The sequence below is a fragment of the Ursus arctos genome, unplaced genomic scaffold, assembly GCF_023065955.2.
Source record: "Ursus arctos isolate Adak ecotype North America unplaced genomic scaffold, UrsArc2.0 scaffold_1, whole genome shotgun sequence".
In the NCBI taxonomy this organism is placed as follows: Eukaryota; Metazoa; Chordata; class Mammalia; order Carnivora; family Ursidae; genus Ursus; species Ursus arctos.
The window spans coordinates 18,913,483-18,930,299 of record NW_026622763.1 but is presented as its reverse complement, the minus strand read 5'-3'; the positions used below and the strand labels follow the sequence as shown (position 1 = coordinate 18,930,299).

At 46.5% G+C, this 16,817-nt stretch overlaps 1 protein-coding gene and 1 long non-coding RNA gene across 4 annotated transcripts in view; both read left to right on the top strand.

The window, feature by feature from the left end:
- The window catches only part of LOC125281353 (uncharacterized), a 168,848-nt gene extending 164,199 nt beyond the window's left edge, over window positions 1–4,649 (top strand). For all 3 annotated transcript variants that reach the window (XR_008960716.1, XR_007188520.2, XR_008960715.1), the window contains exon 5: window positions 17–4,649. This is a non-coding gene — a long non-coding RNA (uncharacterized LOC125281353). The remainder of the gene's footprint in view (window positions 1–16) is intronic.
- Window positions 4,650–9,427: 4,778 nt separating this feature from the next.
- Window positions 9,428–16,817, top strand: part of TMEM163 (transmembrane protein 163) — a 218,142-nt gene continuing 210,752 nt past the window's right edge. Inside the window, exons 1-2 of the mRNA XM_026510112.4 lie at window positions 9,428–9,629; window positions 14,989–15,108. Of these exons, the coding sequence (XP_026365897.1) occupies window positions 9,428–9,629; window positions 14,989–15,108 (322 nt within the window). The remainder of the gene's footprint in view (window positions 9,630–14,988; window positions 15,109–16,817) is intronic.

The window sequence follows — 16,817 nt, the reverse complement described above, 5'->3', positions numbered from 1 at the left end:
CTCCCTTCTGATGAAGCATGTGGCCCTCTTGGCAGTTATGTTCAAACACGAAGTGAGACACACTTAAGATGGAGCTGATATCTTGGAAGGCAGAGCAAGGAGATAGAAACCAGTCTTTGGTGACATATTTGAGTGGCTGGAAACAAATCCCAAAGCCTCCCTACCTCTGGACTTTCAAAATCACTTTACATTTCAAAATGAAATGGTGGATACGGCATTATTTGTAACAGTAAAATGTTGGAAACAACCTGAATATTCATTCACTCAGAAAATGTTTTAATAAATTATGTCAATACATTGTGTTATTGTTTCATCCATTTTGAATAGAATTATCTCTTTTTATAATTTTTATTTTTAAATCTTTCGTTATTATTATTATGTTCAATTAGCCAGCATATAGTATTATCTCTTACTTGTTATATAGTCTTCACTGATACATGCACCAAACCATTGTAAGTGTTTAACTTTGGGGATGGGGTGTTTGTACATCATGTGTGTATCTGGTCAGAGGGTTAATGGGGGAAATTCTTGCCAATTCTTTCCACATTTTTGCACTTCTGTTTAGTTTTAACTTTTTACAATGAGCATATTTTATTTTTTTATATAAAATATAAAAATACACAAATTTCACAAAACAGTTTGTATCAAAACATTATTGGAACTGTTTCAGTCTACCTTGATGTGGGGGTTAGTAACTGGAATGGGACAGTGGAGGAGCTTTTGAGGGACTGATAATATTCTGTTTATTGAAGTGGTTCCATGTGCACTTTGTGAAAATTGATGGAGCTTTGACCTTTAGATTTGTGTACTCTTCTACATATATGTTAAACCTCAACAAAATATTTACAAATATGTACCTCAATAGTATAGGCTTTGGGAAGAGGAACTGCGAAGTTTAAAACCAAATAATTTTAACAGCATCTGCCATTGAGAGCTGGATGGGAGGGGTGGTCTGTCATCTTTAAGAGGATTGTACAAATTATACATTTTTTTTCTGTGAGTTCTTCCATTTTAGCAATTTAAGAGGCAGAATATGGATTTCTCTTTCTTTTGCTACTGATGGAGGAGGGTGGGAAGGAGATGTAATTTTTGGGAACCGCTTCAGTGGCTGGCCATGAAATCAATCACAAATAATCTGGCTAACTCAATTATCTACAGTGTGATATGGGAGCAACTAAGAGTTATTCATTTATTCCTTCAACACTCCCCACCCCCCTTTAACTCCCTGCATATGTGGTAATAAATGCCTGAAAAACTAGGATGAATATATTATGTTCCTTCCTTGAGAAGTTTCCCATAAGGCAGAAAGAAGTTGGTATATAAACACATTTAGAGAAATAAAGGGTTATTAGGGTATAAATAGTGGGAGAGAAGCAGAGGGACAGATTAGAACCCCTTAGCAGGTGGATATGTCAGCAAAGACTTGTAAAGACTCAACTCTTTGAAAGAGCAGAAGGTACTGGAGTGTCCCTGCATTTGGGGACCCTGGGATTGAGAGAGAGCCCAGAAGACTTCCAGAAAGAGACAATAGCAAGGGCAAAAGCACAGAGGCATGAATGCATCATCCAGGAAAATTTGGGGAACCAAAGAAATTTTGCCCAGTTGGAGAGATGGGGTCTGGAGGGATGGGGAGGGGTCAGTACAGTAGGAGAGAAAGGTGGCAGGACATAGGTTGAGAGGGTTTTCCCTACCAACCTGAAAGATTTAAGACTTCATTCCCTAAACAATAGTGCAGTAGCAATAGTGCACGGAGGAGCAGCATGGCTAGAATGATTTCTTGGTGAAAGCGCTGTAACTGGAGTGTGGAGGGTACTGGGGGAGCTGGACCAGAGGAAGACAGACTGGCCAGGGGGCATCTGCAATAATACAGGCGAGAGTCGGCGTGTCCTGCCATAAAATAATAGGAACATAGTTGAGAAGGTGAGATGACATAAGGCCGTGTTAAGAAGGGAGAATCAATAGAAGTTAGTCACCTGCTGCTTGGAAGGGATGAGGAAGAGTAAAAGTTAAGAAGAGGTGTTGCCGGGATTCTGTCTCAAAATTACAGGGTGCTGCAATTTGCCAATAAAGGGAGATTGAAGATGCACAGGTTTGGGGGGAAAGATAAAGAGTTCTGCCTTTGGACACATTTTGAGGGGCTTATTCAGTTGGGGAATGTCAGGGACAGTTGGATTCATGGGCTCAGGACTCTGAAAAGGTCAGAGGGGTAGAAGGAGCATCAGGGCAGAGGAGATGCCATTAACTTTTTTTTTTTTCATACGAGTGAAGAAACTGTAACAGGGTTTTTTCATTTTGTTTTGTTTTGTTTTTGAGCTTATGTAACTCTGCTTTCCCTTATCAAAGTCAGCGAACTTTACTCTTTTTAATGCCCTACTACTCTTCCCTATCTTTGACATTCCGTGGTGCTGAGTGAGATGACTCATTCGCCTTGCATGTGCGGTCTCCCCTAGCAACCTCTGATTGGGTGCAGTCCACACCGCTTTTGCCAGGGAAGACCTAGCCATTGCAATATATATGGCTGTTTTGGTTAGAATTTCTTACCAATACTTCTACTGTAAAATAAAGCATGGACACTGAAAACCACGCAAGTCAAATGCATGGCTTAATAAATTATTACAGAGCAAGTGCTACCCAAGTCAAGAACTAGAACTTTCCCAGGCACCCAGAAGCCCCTTCGATATGCCCCATCCCAATCCCAGTCCCCCTCTTTCCCCAGAGGTACCCATTACTTAGTGAGAATTGTGGATGTGTGCATTTCTACGAAGTTGTAGCTAATGTGATCACAGAATCTCTCACCCTTGCAAACCACTGCTAGCATTCACCTCCACGAAACATTTCCAGTTACCCTTTTCTATGTGTTGCATGCCCACTGTGTGTGTTGAACACTGAGGAATTCAAAAGAGGAATGTATCCTAGAATCTGCTTGCTCTCTGTGTTGTGTTATCATGAGTTACTTATATGTCATTTGATTTTTCCCTTTTGTTAATTTGTCCCCACATTCCCTCCCTCTTGACGACATTGGAGTTTCTTTCAAAGTAGAAACACTACTACATATCAGACCCTTGCCACTCAGAGGGTGGTCTGTGCACCAGCAACACTGGCATCACTTGAGAGCTTGTTAGAAATGCAAAAAATTGGGTCCTCCCCCAGGCCTACTGAATTGCAATCTGCATTTTACCAAGATCTCCAGGTGGTTCTTGTGCACATTCGAGTGGAGAAGCACTGTCTTTGAAGCAGTTCTTGGTCAGCCTTGGCTGCACAGTGGAATCACCTGGGTGGGGAGGGGTCCTTCCAAAACCCGCCTGGCTATTGGGGCTGCCAACCAGAAAAAGCAGGCCATCACCACCTTGGTAATAGTCCCCACTGTGGTTCTGGCTGTCCCCATCATCGTGCGTGTGCTGATACGCTGCTGCCAGGGCCGAAAACACTAGGAGTGGTGCTGGGACCTCATCTGCTGGCATGAGAAGCCCAGGGCCCTCCTGAAGGGAAGGACCACTTGCTGCCCCTCAGAAACAGTGGTCTGAAGACCCCAGAGTGGGAGTTTGGCCAGGCGGACTTCAGCAGTCAGGACGGCACAAGGAGGAATGGACCAGCCAGCACACCTTTCCTACTCTGCCTGCTGCAGTCACCTCTGGTTGGTTAGGGGCTTGGTTTGGGCAGCAGGATTTTTAAAAGCATCCCAGGGGTGCCTGGGTGGCTCAGTCAGTTAAGCATCTGCCTTTGGCCCGGGTCATGATCCCAGGGTCCCCAGACTGATCGATTGATCGGTTGATCGAGTCCCGCATTGGGCTTCCTGCTCAGCTGGGAGCCTGCTTCTCCGTCTCCCTCTGCCCCTCCCCCCTGCTCATGCATGTGCTCTCTCTCTCATGCTCTCTCTCTCTCTCTCATTCTCTCTCTCTCTCTCATAAGCAAATAAATAAAAATCTAAAAAAATAAAAGCATTCCAGTAGGGTAACCCACTGTCCCAACTTTCCCGGGACCGAGGGGGCTTCCCAGGACTCAGATTTTTCAGTGCCAAAACCAGGACTCTCCTCTGCAAACCAGAACAAGTTGGTCTCCCTAGCCCTGGTGATTGTAATGCGCAGGCTGAGTGAAGACGCAGCGCTGAAGCAAGCACAGGGCAAAGGTGGGCAATGCACGACTATACTATCCTGCTTAGAATGTAAGTCCCTTAAAGGCAGAGCTAGCACTGAACAATTCTTTCTTTCGTATGCCTTAATACTACAATATCTTCCACACCAAACCTCTTCCTAATGCTTCCCACTATTATGGTGTTTCTCTAAATGTTCCATAGTCATTTTTGTTCCATAGTAATTTTTGTATGGGAGAGGGAGTTTGTAGTTCAACAGTCACACCTGCAGGCACACATATACACAGGCACTTCCCACTTTCCAAGGAAAGATCTCAGGACCCGTCAATACGGATGCTGTTCTGGGTTGACTTTGGCACTCAGTTTAGATACTCCCATCATGGAACAGTTTACTGAAAGTCATGGTAGCTCTAAGTGTCGTGTATATTTCTCCAGGACTTGAAAAAGATGAGTAATATGCTGATAGTTGGGGTTCTAAAGTCTACAGGCATAATAAAATAAAACTAGTAGACTTTAATCTAAAATACGATGTCGGTGGGGCACCTGGGTGGCACAGCGGTTAAGCGTCTGCCTTCGGCTCAGGGCGTGATCCCAGCGTTCTGGGTTCGAGCCCCACATCAGGCTCCTCTGCTATGAGCCTGCTTCTTCCTCTCCCACTCCCCCTGCTTGTGTTCCCTCTCTCGCTGGCTGTCTCTATCTCTGTTAAATAAATAAATAAAATCTTTAAAAAAAAAAAATACGATGTCGGGTAACCAGGTATAGAAGCCATCCTCTAGATATCTTTAGATTCTTCCATAGGGACCTTGCAGTGTCATGGTTAAGAGCACTGTCTGGGAGCTCTACTGCTGGGGTCGTTGGCAATGGTTTTTAACCTGAGCTTTGGTTTCCTTATGTTTAAGATGGGGTTGCTGATAATCCCTGCTTTCTAGGATTGTGAGGTTTGAGTGGACCCTTAGTGAGAGTGTTCCTAGGACTCACGACCCTCAGCAGGGGGCTCCAGCAGGAGTCGCTGTTTTACACCAGCTGAGGCTCTTGCCTGATTTGTTTCTTTTAGCTTCTTAGCTTTTCTTCTCTTACCTGTATATATTCTGGGATTAGGGATCTAAATTTACTGAAAATGTAAAATGGAATAGATAAGAGTAAAACAAAAGGCATCGCTCAACTTCTTATCTTTCACCAGTCAACTTATATGTCTGTCTACATGCTCTTACCCAAATGTGCCTTTCTAAAATGTCCCGGTGGAAGCCTGATAATTTGAAAATATGAGATTTCACAAAATTTCCAAAACTTCTTAAATCCTGACATATACTAAAAATACATCTTGGTAAAAGCCAGTAGAATAGGCTTAAAATTAGAATATTAGTTTAATTCTTGTCATATTCTGTCTTTCTTACCATTGTTAGTGAACATTGCTCTTTTGATGACCATATTCAAGTTTCCAAGTACCTCATGTCCTTTGTCTTCCCATGGTCTCTATTCTGCAATGGGCATTCATAGTTCCAGGTTAGGATGTCTATGTCCCACACTCAAGCCTTCCTATCCCTCCCTATCCTCCTCCTGCTTTATTTTACTTTTTTAAAAGTAGAATTTATATTTTAGGACAGTTTTAGATTTGCAGAAAACCTGAGAGGATGGTACAGAGAGTTCCCACAGACGCTGCCCTCAGTTTCCCCAATCATTGACATCTTAGTGTGGCACATTTGCTGCAATTAATGAACCATCGATGACACATTATTAGGAACTGAAGTCCATGCTTTAGTCAGATATCCTTAATTTTTACCTAATGTTATTTTGCTGTTCTGGGATGCCTTCCAGAACACCACGTTACATTTAGATGTTGTGTCTTCTTAGGCTCCTCTTGGCTGTGACAAGTAAGGCAGCCTTTTTAGGGCACTTATTTTGTATTCACTATTGTGATCATGAAATTGATTTAACAGCTAATAACTACACACAAAAACATCAATATAATGACCTAATTATAATAAAGGGAGGTAAAAGTAAAGCCAAAAATACCTAGTACATATTTGCTTTTATAAATACTTAGAATCGCCTCAGAAATAAAAAAGAAGTAATCAGGTGTAGAAGCTTATAATTTAAGGGAAGACAAGACTCTGGAATATTATTGGCTTTTATTTTTTGACATTTTGAAATAAGAGCTAAATAAAAATCTTCATATACACATAGGGGCCTGTGGCAGTTATACATTCGACAGGCAAAGATGTGTTGATTGCTGACTCAGATGTCATGAGTGGAACTGGCTTCAGTGTCCTGATTTTCCAAAACAGTGAACAAAGAGCCATCTATCCTGGACTTACGTGGTTGCATTTACAGAAAATTCAGTGTGGTGCAAAATATTTTGTGTTTACATGTAAAACAGAGTTAGGATTCTAATGTAATTAGGAGCACATTTTAATTAACCCAGGTGTCCAGCCTGACATATAAAACCCATGTGGGACACAGTCTTCATTGTGCAGCAAATTTCTGGGCAGGGCCAGACTTCCCGTATGCCTGACCCTCCCCCACTAAATGCCAGTGGCCCAGCCCCTCCCATCATTGGGATAACAAATTAAAGCACCTGCAAGTTTCCAAAATATCCCCTAGGGGGCGGTACCACGGTGGGCTGTGGTGCTAGGGTTTAAACAGACTTGATTTCTTCCTTTGTAAAATGAGGATAGTAGTTGTTGAGTGATGGAGACAACGCATGTGAAACAGTTGGCTAAGGTGCTTGGCACATGGTATGTCCTCCAAGAATGGAAGCTAATGTTACCTCCCAGTCAATCAGCAGAGATTGTTTGGGGGAACGCTGTGTCCTTAGCGTCCAGGTAGATGTGGGCGAGTGAAAATGGGGATCACACTAGCCCCACAGTACCTGCCTCACTCATGAAATAAGCAATGAATTATTAAATTGTTATGGTTCACAAAAAGGAGCACCCAAGGGGAGCTGGAATCAGAGAAATCTTTCTGGAGGAGACAAGAATGGATTATTGAACTAGGGCAGCTGGAACTTGAAGGAAAATATGTTTATTCCATGAATAATAAATAACTCCTAGATCCTTACTTCTTCAAGTGTGGTCTTCAGATCAGCAACTTAGCAGCACCTGGAGGTTTGTAAGAAACCTCAGCCTCTATCCCAGACCTACAGAGTTAGAATCTGCATTTTAACAAGAATCCCGGGCGTAAAGTGCATCTGCATATTCACATTTCAGATGTGCTGGAGTAGAGAATCAATTGAGGGACCAGAGGAAAGAACAATGATACTTGGTTCTTTGAGAGAACCTCACACCCTGGAGGGGGGGTGAGAAACAGAAGACCAGAGAGTGGGTATGTGCATGCATGCGGGGGCAGAGCTAGACAGTCCCCATTGTAGAGGGCAGTTAGGTAGTGAGAATTACAGTTGTGGTCCTGGAACAATCTACATACAATCTACATCAGAATATGTGTGTGCGATATTCAAATGAAGATTCCTAGCCAGACCCTGGAATATACTGAATGAGAATCTTAAAGAGCTGTAAATAATCAGCATTTAAACAAACAAATAACTTCCCGAATGATTCTTAGACTAGGAAGGCAGCTTAAAAAAATACCCAAGCCAAGGTCCCAGACCAGATTAATTTCATCATCTATAATATCAGATTTCTGGCAGGGGCAGTAGCCCTGGGTATTTTGTCCCTTAAGGTCTCCAGGTGATTCTAATGTTTGAGAGCCATTGACAGAGAATCAACCGGGATAACCTGGAGGAAAAAAGTCTGGGTGAGAGAGAGCAACAAAGTAGGGGAAGGGGTCTTCAGTATCTGAAGGACTGTCTACCTCCGAGGACAGAATCAGTATGGGTGGGTAGAAATTTTCATTGTTTTATTCAAATAATTGTAGTGATTTTCCTGTTCTTCATTTTTTTACTTCCCTTCCTCCCTGTTTCCCTAGCCAGAAGGGACATTTGAAATGACCTAGTCCTCCAGCTCTTTGAGTTTGTAGTTAAGGAAATTAGTGATCTAAAGGTAAAGTGAGTTGGCCAAGGTCAACTAAGATCTTCTCATCCCAATCCGACAACACAAAATAAAATGAGACCTTGCCACTATTAGTGTCCATTGCACCCCAAAGGCATTTAAATTGGGCTCTGAATTCGGTCGTAGGCAAAATGAGAATGAGGAAGTAAAGTAGTTACTCTTCAAAAAGAGTGCTCACCCCAAAAAAGTAGGCAGGCTTTAAGTGAGGAACTGGCATTTTAAGGGACTCATTAAATTTAAAGACTGATATCCATCTAAAGATGAAATCTAACCTCTGGAGTTTGGATGTTGATACTTAAATTCAAGCTTAATCTGATAAACGGCCGGTTCCCCCGCCTCTGCTCCTCTCGGAGCTCCGAGAGAGCGGGCGTGGGCCCTGGCGTGAACTAGGTGGTTGCCTCTCTTTGAGGAGACTATCCCGACAGCGCAAGGGTACGAGCTCCGCGCGGTCACAGCACGGACAGTCGGCTGCTCCGGGACAGCCAGGGAAGGCTTCTCCTAGGAGGGAGCCTTCCGTGCGAGTCCTGAAGATATGTCAACATTTGGATACTCAGAGGGGAAGTAGCGAGCTGGCAGGGGACTAGCTGGGACAAAGGCCCAGGGATAGTCGCAGTGGGGGAACCTTGGCGTCCAAACATCTAGAGTTCCCAGTGGTTCCAAGGTTACCCGGTCCCCTTAAGTTGGTGCTAGAGAGAAAAAAGGAGGGGAATCAAAGCTCCTAGAAGAAGGCCGGAGCCGGGAGGGTTGGCGACAGGTGAACCTCGTTTTCCCGGGATGGGCGGTGAGGCTGGTAGCCCAGGTGGAGACCCTGCACCGCCTCTGAAGCCTGCGCAGCTCCAGAGGAGAAAGATGTCAAATTAAGGCGCTGCCTTCCGGACGGCAGAAATCGGGTCGGAGCGCGTCCCCACCGGATACCATCCCGCGGCGCGGGTGGGGCAGGTCTCCAGTCACACCCTCGTCAGGCCGCCAGCAGTTCCCGCGAGCCTCCCGGCCTCCAGCCGAGCGGGATCCCTCCTACCTCCCCACCGGCCTCGTAGCGCGGTCTCGGGCGCCGGGGCCTTGGGGCGGGTCCCTGCCGCCCGCACCTGCCCCCGTGGGCGGAGCGCGGCGGCGACAGCGCGGCCCCAGCCTCTGCCACCCGCCGCGCGAGCCGTGCGGCTCTTCGACACCCCCGCCCAGCCTGCTGTCGGCGCACCTCAGCTCCTCGGCACCCTCCCTCCCTCTTCCAGCGGTCCGTCCGTCCCTCTGCTCGCTCCGAGCCGCGGCACCTGGCACTTCTGACTCAAGTCCCCGCCGCGCTCGTCGCCGCCGCCCGGAACCGCCGCCCCGCGCCATGGAGCCGGCCGCGGGCAGCGAGCGCCGCAGCGCCCCGGTCCCCGCGGTCCCGGCGCCGCCCCGGGGCCACGCGCCCTTGGCCGCCGCCCCCGGTCCGGGCCCTCTGAGCAACCCAGCGCGCGAGCCGCCCAAGCCCGAAGAGGAGCGGCAGCTGCGGATCAGCGAGAGCCGCCAGTTCAGCGACGGGCTGGAGGATCGAGGTGAGCGCACGCCGCGCTGGCCGCTTGCCGGCGCGGCCCCTTTCCCCCTCTCGCGTCGCGGTGAGGAGCCGCCGCTCCCGGCCCGCCTCTACCCACTTGCAGGTTGGCGGGGCGCGGGGCGCGGGGCTCGGCGTCTCGGGGGGCGCGGGGCCGGGACTTCCCCGCGAGGGCGCGGAGAGAGGAGCTCCGCAGCCCCACCTCCTGAGGCCGGCGCCGCCCGGGCAGCCGCTCCTTACCCGGAGCGCGAGAACCGGGCAGCCTCCGGGTGGACCCCGCGCGGGCCCGTGCTCTCCTCTTAGCCAGCCCCGGCCCTCCGGCGCCCAGTGGAAAAGTTCGCGGGAGGCGTTTTTTGCTTTTGGAGCCCAGTGCTCCCGGGGGACTGCGGACCCTGCTCAGCTCGGAGGGACCCGAGCTCAGTGCGTCCTCCTTCCAAGCCCCCTCCGACCCCCGGCGGCTCCCCGGGAAAACTTCCTTCTGCGGGTTTAGCCTCGCCGACTCGGTTGGTGGTCGCCCCGGTGAGGGAAGACGGGCGGTCCTCGACCCTCACTTGCAGGGGACCGGGTTTACCATGGGTCACTGCCCCACTGTTTTGTGATGGCAGAGGACTGGGGCACTTGGGTTTGGACCACCAACCTCCTCTGAGTGGACGCCACTGAAAACTGGTGGTTCCCGGACCGCACGTCTCCAGCCCCTTCAGAATCCCTCCCAAGACACTGGCCTGGAACCCCACAAACGTCCCTTTCCTGGGAGACCAACCCCCTACCTTCCGAGATACAGCCGATGCCCCCTTTGAGAGGCCCGCAGGAAACGGGAGAGACTCCGTTGTTCATTCTCGTGCCTCTCTCCTCCTACATCCCTCTTACCCTCCCTGCCTCGTTTCCTTTTGGTTTGGAGGGAGCTGTGTTCTTGGCCACGTCTATACCTTTTCTGCTGCTTTCTGAATCTAAATTCAGATCGGCCCCCTCAAAAAGACTCAGTGTTTGGGCTAAAGCCGGTTAGTGGCCGAAGCGGGATTCTTGCAGCCAGGCCCTTCAGCGGGGTGGGGAGCCGGCTCATCGCCACTCCACCCCCTTTTCTTGGAAGCCTTATTTTGTTGGCTGTGGCGGATTTTTATATTTTAGTCTTAGCAGGTTTTCGGTCCTATTCTTAGTATCTCCTGTACATTTTTATTCCGGTTTAGTGTTCGGATGCACGATCTCTTTCCTCATAGAAATTTAAAACTGTAGCATGTGAAATAAAATGACATGGAAACAGCAATCCCAGAGAAGCGGCGGGGATTGCTCAGGGGGAACTGGAGCTCCTCCAGTTGCAACGAGTTCTGCACCTATGTTGCAGTTTCTCCTTCTGTTCCAACATAACTAGATCCTGTTGTAGAGCTGATGATGGGTGACAGCGCAAGCACCCCACAAAACCTATCCGCTTTATTATAGGTCATGTGAATTACCTTTTCCTCTGCAACTAACACTGTAGGATTTAAGAATTTTCTATTGAAGAAAGACAGAACTCTGGGCTGGGCTTATTTCTGTAGCATTGCAGGTCATTTGTCAAAGCTGGCCTATTTCTCCCCACCCCACCAAAGGACAGGAGGGAAGAAAGTGCTAGGGGGAGTTAATATTTAGCATCATTCCGTAGCTTCGTGCTCAAGTGTAAAAAGCCCTTCTGAATTAATTCTTAGGGTTATTTTTCATTGGTCAGCTGAATTTCATTTTCCATTATATGATAGCCTGAAAGCGGTCACTGTTCATGAACTGTCCCTGTGTGAAAGCACTGCATATCACACACAGCCTCTCTGTTAGCATGAACCCTGTCCTCCAAAGAACCCAGCGCTGTGTGGCATTGAAAGCTGAAAGTCAGTGTGACGTTCTTTTGTTTGACCTATTGCTGACAGCAAAGAGTTAATGATGAATGAATCATTTTTGTTAACTAGATCAGGTTACCTGGGGAGGTTTATTACAATATTTTGTGTTTGTGTTATTTTTTTCTTATGGGGCTGCGGCTTTCCAATATCGATTTTTTTTTGAATCCCTTGGGAACGGTTCGATTGCAGCTACCTTTTTCCTAATGGTGAAAGGATTGGGGAGGAAGGAGCTAAAGCAGTTGCCTGCTGTGCATCTCTCCATCGTGCCTGGCTTGCTTTTTTTCTAGGCCTAAATACCTATAGGGTGAAGGGGGTGTCGGTGCCCTGGATGTGTGTCTATATTTAGCCTTCTTTCTTGTCCTCACTTTCTTTTGAGCTATTAGAGCCGGTTATGGACTGCGTCTAACTCCCATCAAAGGCTTGCCTTATAAGCTAGTGTTTTAGGACTTTAGAGGTATTTTCCCCTTAGAAGTGATGTGGGCTGCTTCCCAGAAACCTAGCTAGCTGATAATGCAGTGCCATTTGGCTGAGCCTTGTAGTCAGGGAGCAAGAGTCGTGTGGTCTAAGACTTTTAGGGATTAACACCCCCCAAATAGGCCAAGTTTGTCTTGGGTGTTTTCACCTCCTCCCTTTTAATATCCACTCTTCTCTACACAAGTGGTTTCCCATCATTGTGCCCCAAGCCGGCTTAGAGTTTTACATGCTTCTGCATTTCTTACTACCTTCCTATGTAATGAATATTCCCCTTCCTTCAGAAAATCCAAGTGTGACTATGATTAGGAGAAAGATATTAGAACTAATTCTTACTAGCATGGACATGACGGATGGCTTCAACTTAACCACATGTATTTGCATTTCCCACTCTACCCAAACAATGAGTTATCAGTCTTTCTTTCACACAGCACTTTGGCTTACTAACGTCAGGCCTAGATTACAAATAGATGGAATTGGAGTGAGATTAGAAATCTGAATGTGGAGGCCAACTATGTTCAGGAAGGGGCACAGCCCTACATGCAAATGTGCAGCCTTCCTTAGCTTCTCTAGGCTGGGCTACCTTCTACTTCCCAAGCACAGCTTTCTGAAAACTTGAGGCAGTCTCGTCATTGCTTGTGAGTATGCACGCAACCAACGTGGAGAGAGAGGCACCTATTTGTGGACCATTAATTTATGGGTCTTCGTAGGTCATCATGCTCCCCTTTGAGGGGGAGGTGTTTTCCGTTCTTATTATCAGCTGGAGTTTTAGAAAGGAAAACCAGTAGGATATAAGCAAAGGTTGGACAGATATGGGAAAGTCCCTGCCTTCTTGGATGGTTTTCGCATTACATTTACTCCAGTTTTTTAAATTCAAAACCTCTCATAGGGGACACACACACACACACACACACACACAGGGTGAGATCTGGGGAGCAACCACCAGTCCTGCTGTTTAGAGGACTCAGGTGTCCTCTTAGGGCAGCCCAGCCCTTGTGAGGGGACACCCCAAACTCCTTCATGAGTGTGCTGGTCCACTGTGGGCTGAGCCATGTGGTGGTCTGTGTGGTCGGGACCAGTCCTATTGCTGTCAGCCGCTGTCTCTGGAAGGAAAAATAATGTTATGTGGCAGAATGAAAAACCCAGATCATTGTCCTTTCTCTTAGGAAATGAAATCTGCTTCTGAAAGGAACCTGGTTTTTTACCCCCAGTGGATAAACCTCTTGAGACTTGCTGTCAAGATACGCCCCAGATGAACTGCTCACTTGAGTCACTACGTACATGTTACAACTTCACTTCTCCGGAAAATCAGTTGGCCAGAATGAAAGGAAGATTTTTATATCATTTGGGGAAAAAGAAAACAAATGATTGGGAGAGTGCGGGACCTGCTCATTCTAGGTTGACTTGAACAGAAGGGTGATTGTCATCGAAAATTAGAATGGCGTGTTGTTTGGTGGCTAGGGGAAAAGTAGACAAAGGGACAAAAGCAGGTGGATGAGGGGATTTTAATCTGAAGTCATGTGTACCAACGGCAGAATTTGACAAGAGAGAAGGTTTTTCTTTTTTTATCCAAGTGCATTTATTAAGGAAGGTTTGGGGAGATTTTTACAGTGAGGTGATGGAGATGTGTTTAGACCCACCTTTTGCAATCTCCTCTACCTTGTGATCCCATGCAAATCTACGGGTTTTGATTATTTAAAAATCTCTGGGCTATAGACTGGGTTCCCGAAGCACCTTTCTTGACATTTCCTCTTGCTTCCTTTAGGACTTGTTGAGGGTGCTTGAGGCTGGGTAGTGAATGGAATTGAGAAGTTTTACCCGGGTCTTTTATAATTTTTAAAGAGGATGCAGTTTTCAGCAGCCAGAGGCTGAGCACGGTGCCCAGTTGGTCAAAAGGAATGATGTCTCTTACATGGTGGGCCAGGTGTGATATGTTGCAGGCTGTGTGGTATTTTACAAATGGGTGCCTGAGCTTTGACTACCAGTTCTTCACGATCTGGAGCTGTCGTGATGAAGCTGCCCCACTTAGAAAGGTCTGTCACGGGCTATTCAGCCCGAGATGCTGTCATAAGGTCCTGTCGATAGAGCATGCATGAGAATTTGGTCCTTCATGCAACTAAGAGCCACCATATATGATCTATTTTTAAAGGAGAAGGAAAATAGGAATCAGGCTCATGCTGAAGGTGTTTTGATCCTCCACCCAAGGCAAGTGGAGCATGGGCATCGCCTGTAAGACCTCACGAATTTCAGCTGGTGTCAGGGGCCCTCAGTGTTGAAAGCATTGGAGACAAAATCAAACCTTTCTCACACATGGCCTGCCCAGAAAGCTATCCCGCTTTAGCAGGTTTTACCCCGCTTGAATAATCTGAGAACTGTTCGCCATGTGTTTGGTGCAAAGCAACACATACTATAGAGCAGAAAGAGGAGGGAAGAAAACAGGGCCTGTAATTGAGGCCTGGTGGCCGTTGCGGGTTGTGATCGAAGAGAAGTCCTCCTTCTCTTCCTGTTAGTTCTTGAGGGGAGCAATGAGGGTATTCGCGTTCCGTGACTCATTGCTTTGGGCAAAGCCTCTTTCACCAAGTTGTGGCCACTGCTGTTGGGATCGATGCAAATCAGTGCCTGCAGCCGAGGAGCCCGAATGCCCGGCCGCATGTGGGCTCACTGTGCTGTTTTCTTAATGGAAGGGGCTTGTTAGAGCAACGCCCGTATAGCTGAGTTCATACCAGGGCAGGGGCTGACAGGTTCCCGTCCAGTGAGTGAGTGGGTCTGAGGGGTCTTTCTAGAGAGTACGACTGCTGTTACCCTGCAGGCATACATGGCCCGTGTTGCTAGAACCTATGATTTTGCAAGAGACGCCAGATAGCCTGATTTCCATGTGGACTCTAATTGTTAAAACACAGTGTGGGCCAAACCAAACACATCTTGGCCCACGGGCTGTCAGTTTGCAGTCCTTGGATAAGAATGTGTAGCTCTGGCTGTGGGTTTCTTAATAAGGAAATGTCTAACTTCCTTTCCTCCTTGTTTTTTCAGGCTTACTAGAAAGCAGCACTCGCTTGAAGCCTCATGAGGCCCAGAACTACAGAAAGAAGGCCTTGTGGGTCTCCTGGCTCTCCATTATTGTCACGCTGGCCCTGGCGGTGGCTGCCTTCAGTAAGTATCCGGAGTCCTGCCGCTCGATACGTGCTGCTGTTGTCTGTTTTAGTCTCTGACTCCTGGGGGATGCGCTTCTGCTTTTAGTTGACTATTGTTGATGAGAAAAAAAATTTTTTAGATGGTGGGAGAGTCAGGGTACTTATAAATTAGTAAAATGGCTTCTCTCCTCTGCAGAGGGAAGAGGTGGGTTAAGACGAAACAGAGAGGGATCCTGGGAGCCTCGGCTCTCATCAGTATGCGGGTTTGTGGAAGGAGATTCTGGCTGCAAGCTGAATAGGGAAAATACTCTCTTGGTGGATGCCTTCAGCTTGGGCTGACATATGACAAATCTGTATCCTTGAGATTTGTATTTTGAGCCTAATGCAACCAGATGAGTGCAGTATTGCAGTATATCCTCTCAGTCCCCCCCCCCTTTATATCTGTGTAAGGTTTAGATGAAAATCATGTGCACATTTTAATGAAAGAAGTGGGAGGGTCCTCTGTTAAGTTTTCAGTGGCAAGGGAAGCAAATACATTTATTACAATCAAGAAAAGCTAAGATAAGAGAACACTTTGTGCCCATGGATAATCTACTTTCTGGTCTGGATAATCCTGTTTGGGTGTTAGGAAGCCCTCTGACATGCATTTTCTCAGCTAACATTTGCAGCCTAAAGAAATGTGCATGTGCTATTTATTCTTATTAATCGTGCGGTGGTTTCTAAGCTTAAGCGAGGACATTAAGCTTCATTTCAACCTTGGTAGAAACTACCGTGGGGTTTTTTTTGTTTTTTTTTTGTTTAAATGCTGAGGTAAAGAGGAATGTATTTTCGGCATTTTGTGATTAATTTATTACCTTACCAGAAAGATCTATATTCTTAGGGATAAGTATCATGCAAGATATCTCATGTGACATCCCTCAGAGAGGGAGAAGAAAAGGCTGTGTCTGCTGGAAGATACTACTCTGTGTGTGTTTAAAATTCTATTCTGCAGAGTTGACCTGCTGCTGGAAGTTGGTGTTGGCTCCCAAGAGGGAATATTAGAATTTGACCAAATGCTCCCTGCAAAACTCAGCATATATTACTTGACACAATTTATATCGGAAACACTGTGCCATATCGTTCTAGAAAAAAGCCAAACATTTAGAAGTAGAGGGTAATGCATTTCAGAGTATAAACATTTACCAGTGAGCCAGAAATCTAATCAAGTTAATTCTGATTCCTGAAAATAGCTCTTCCTTCCTCTTGCCTCCTTTTCTTTATGCTGAAGCAAGAATAACAAATCCGATTGATGTCCCTGGAGGGTAATTGGGTGGTGGTGGCTGGTGGTGGGCTCTGGATCAGACACCGTCATTTACATATGTAAAGAAAGAGGAATGGAATGAGGGGTGGTGATTTACCAACAGAATAATAGTTATTCAGACGTGTCCATGGGCCTAATAGAGCTGTTAGATTTTTATCCTGTGGGTGTTTGAATGAGGACGCAAATGTGAAGAAATACTGAACAAGTCTTTCCTTTGGGAGAATAATTCTAAATGTGATGTACTTAATCTCATAATAGGGAAAAATTATGAGGAAATGTTGGTTTCATATGTTATGCCTGATCAGTTGGGCTATCTTAAAATTTGGTTCCATTTCCTTTAATAGGCAAAGCCTGTTGCGTAATGCGTAAGGAATTAAAAGTTTGCTTTGTGAAAAGGGTTTTCTTTCTCTTTTAAAATGATTTTACCC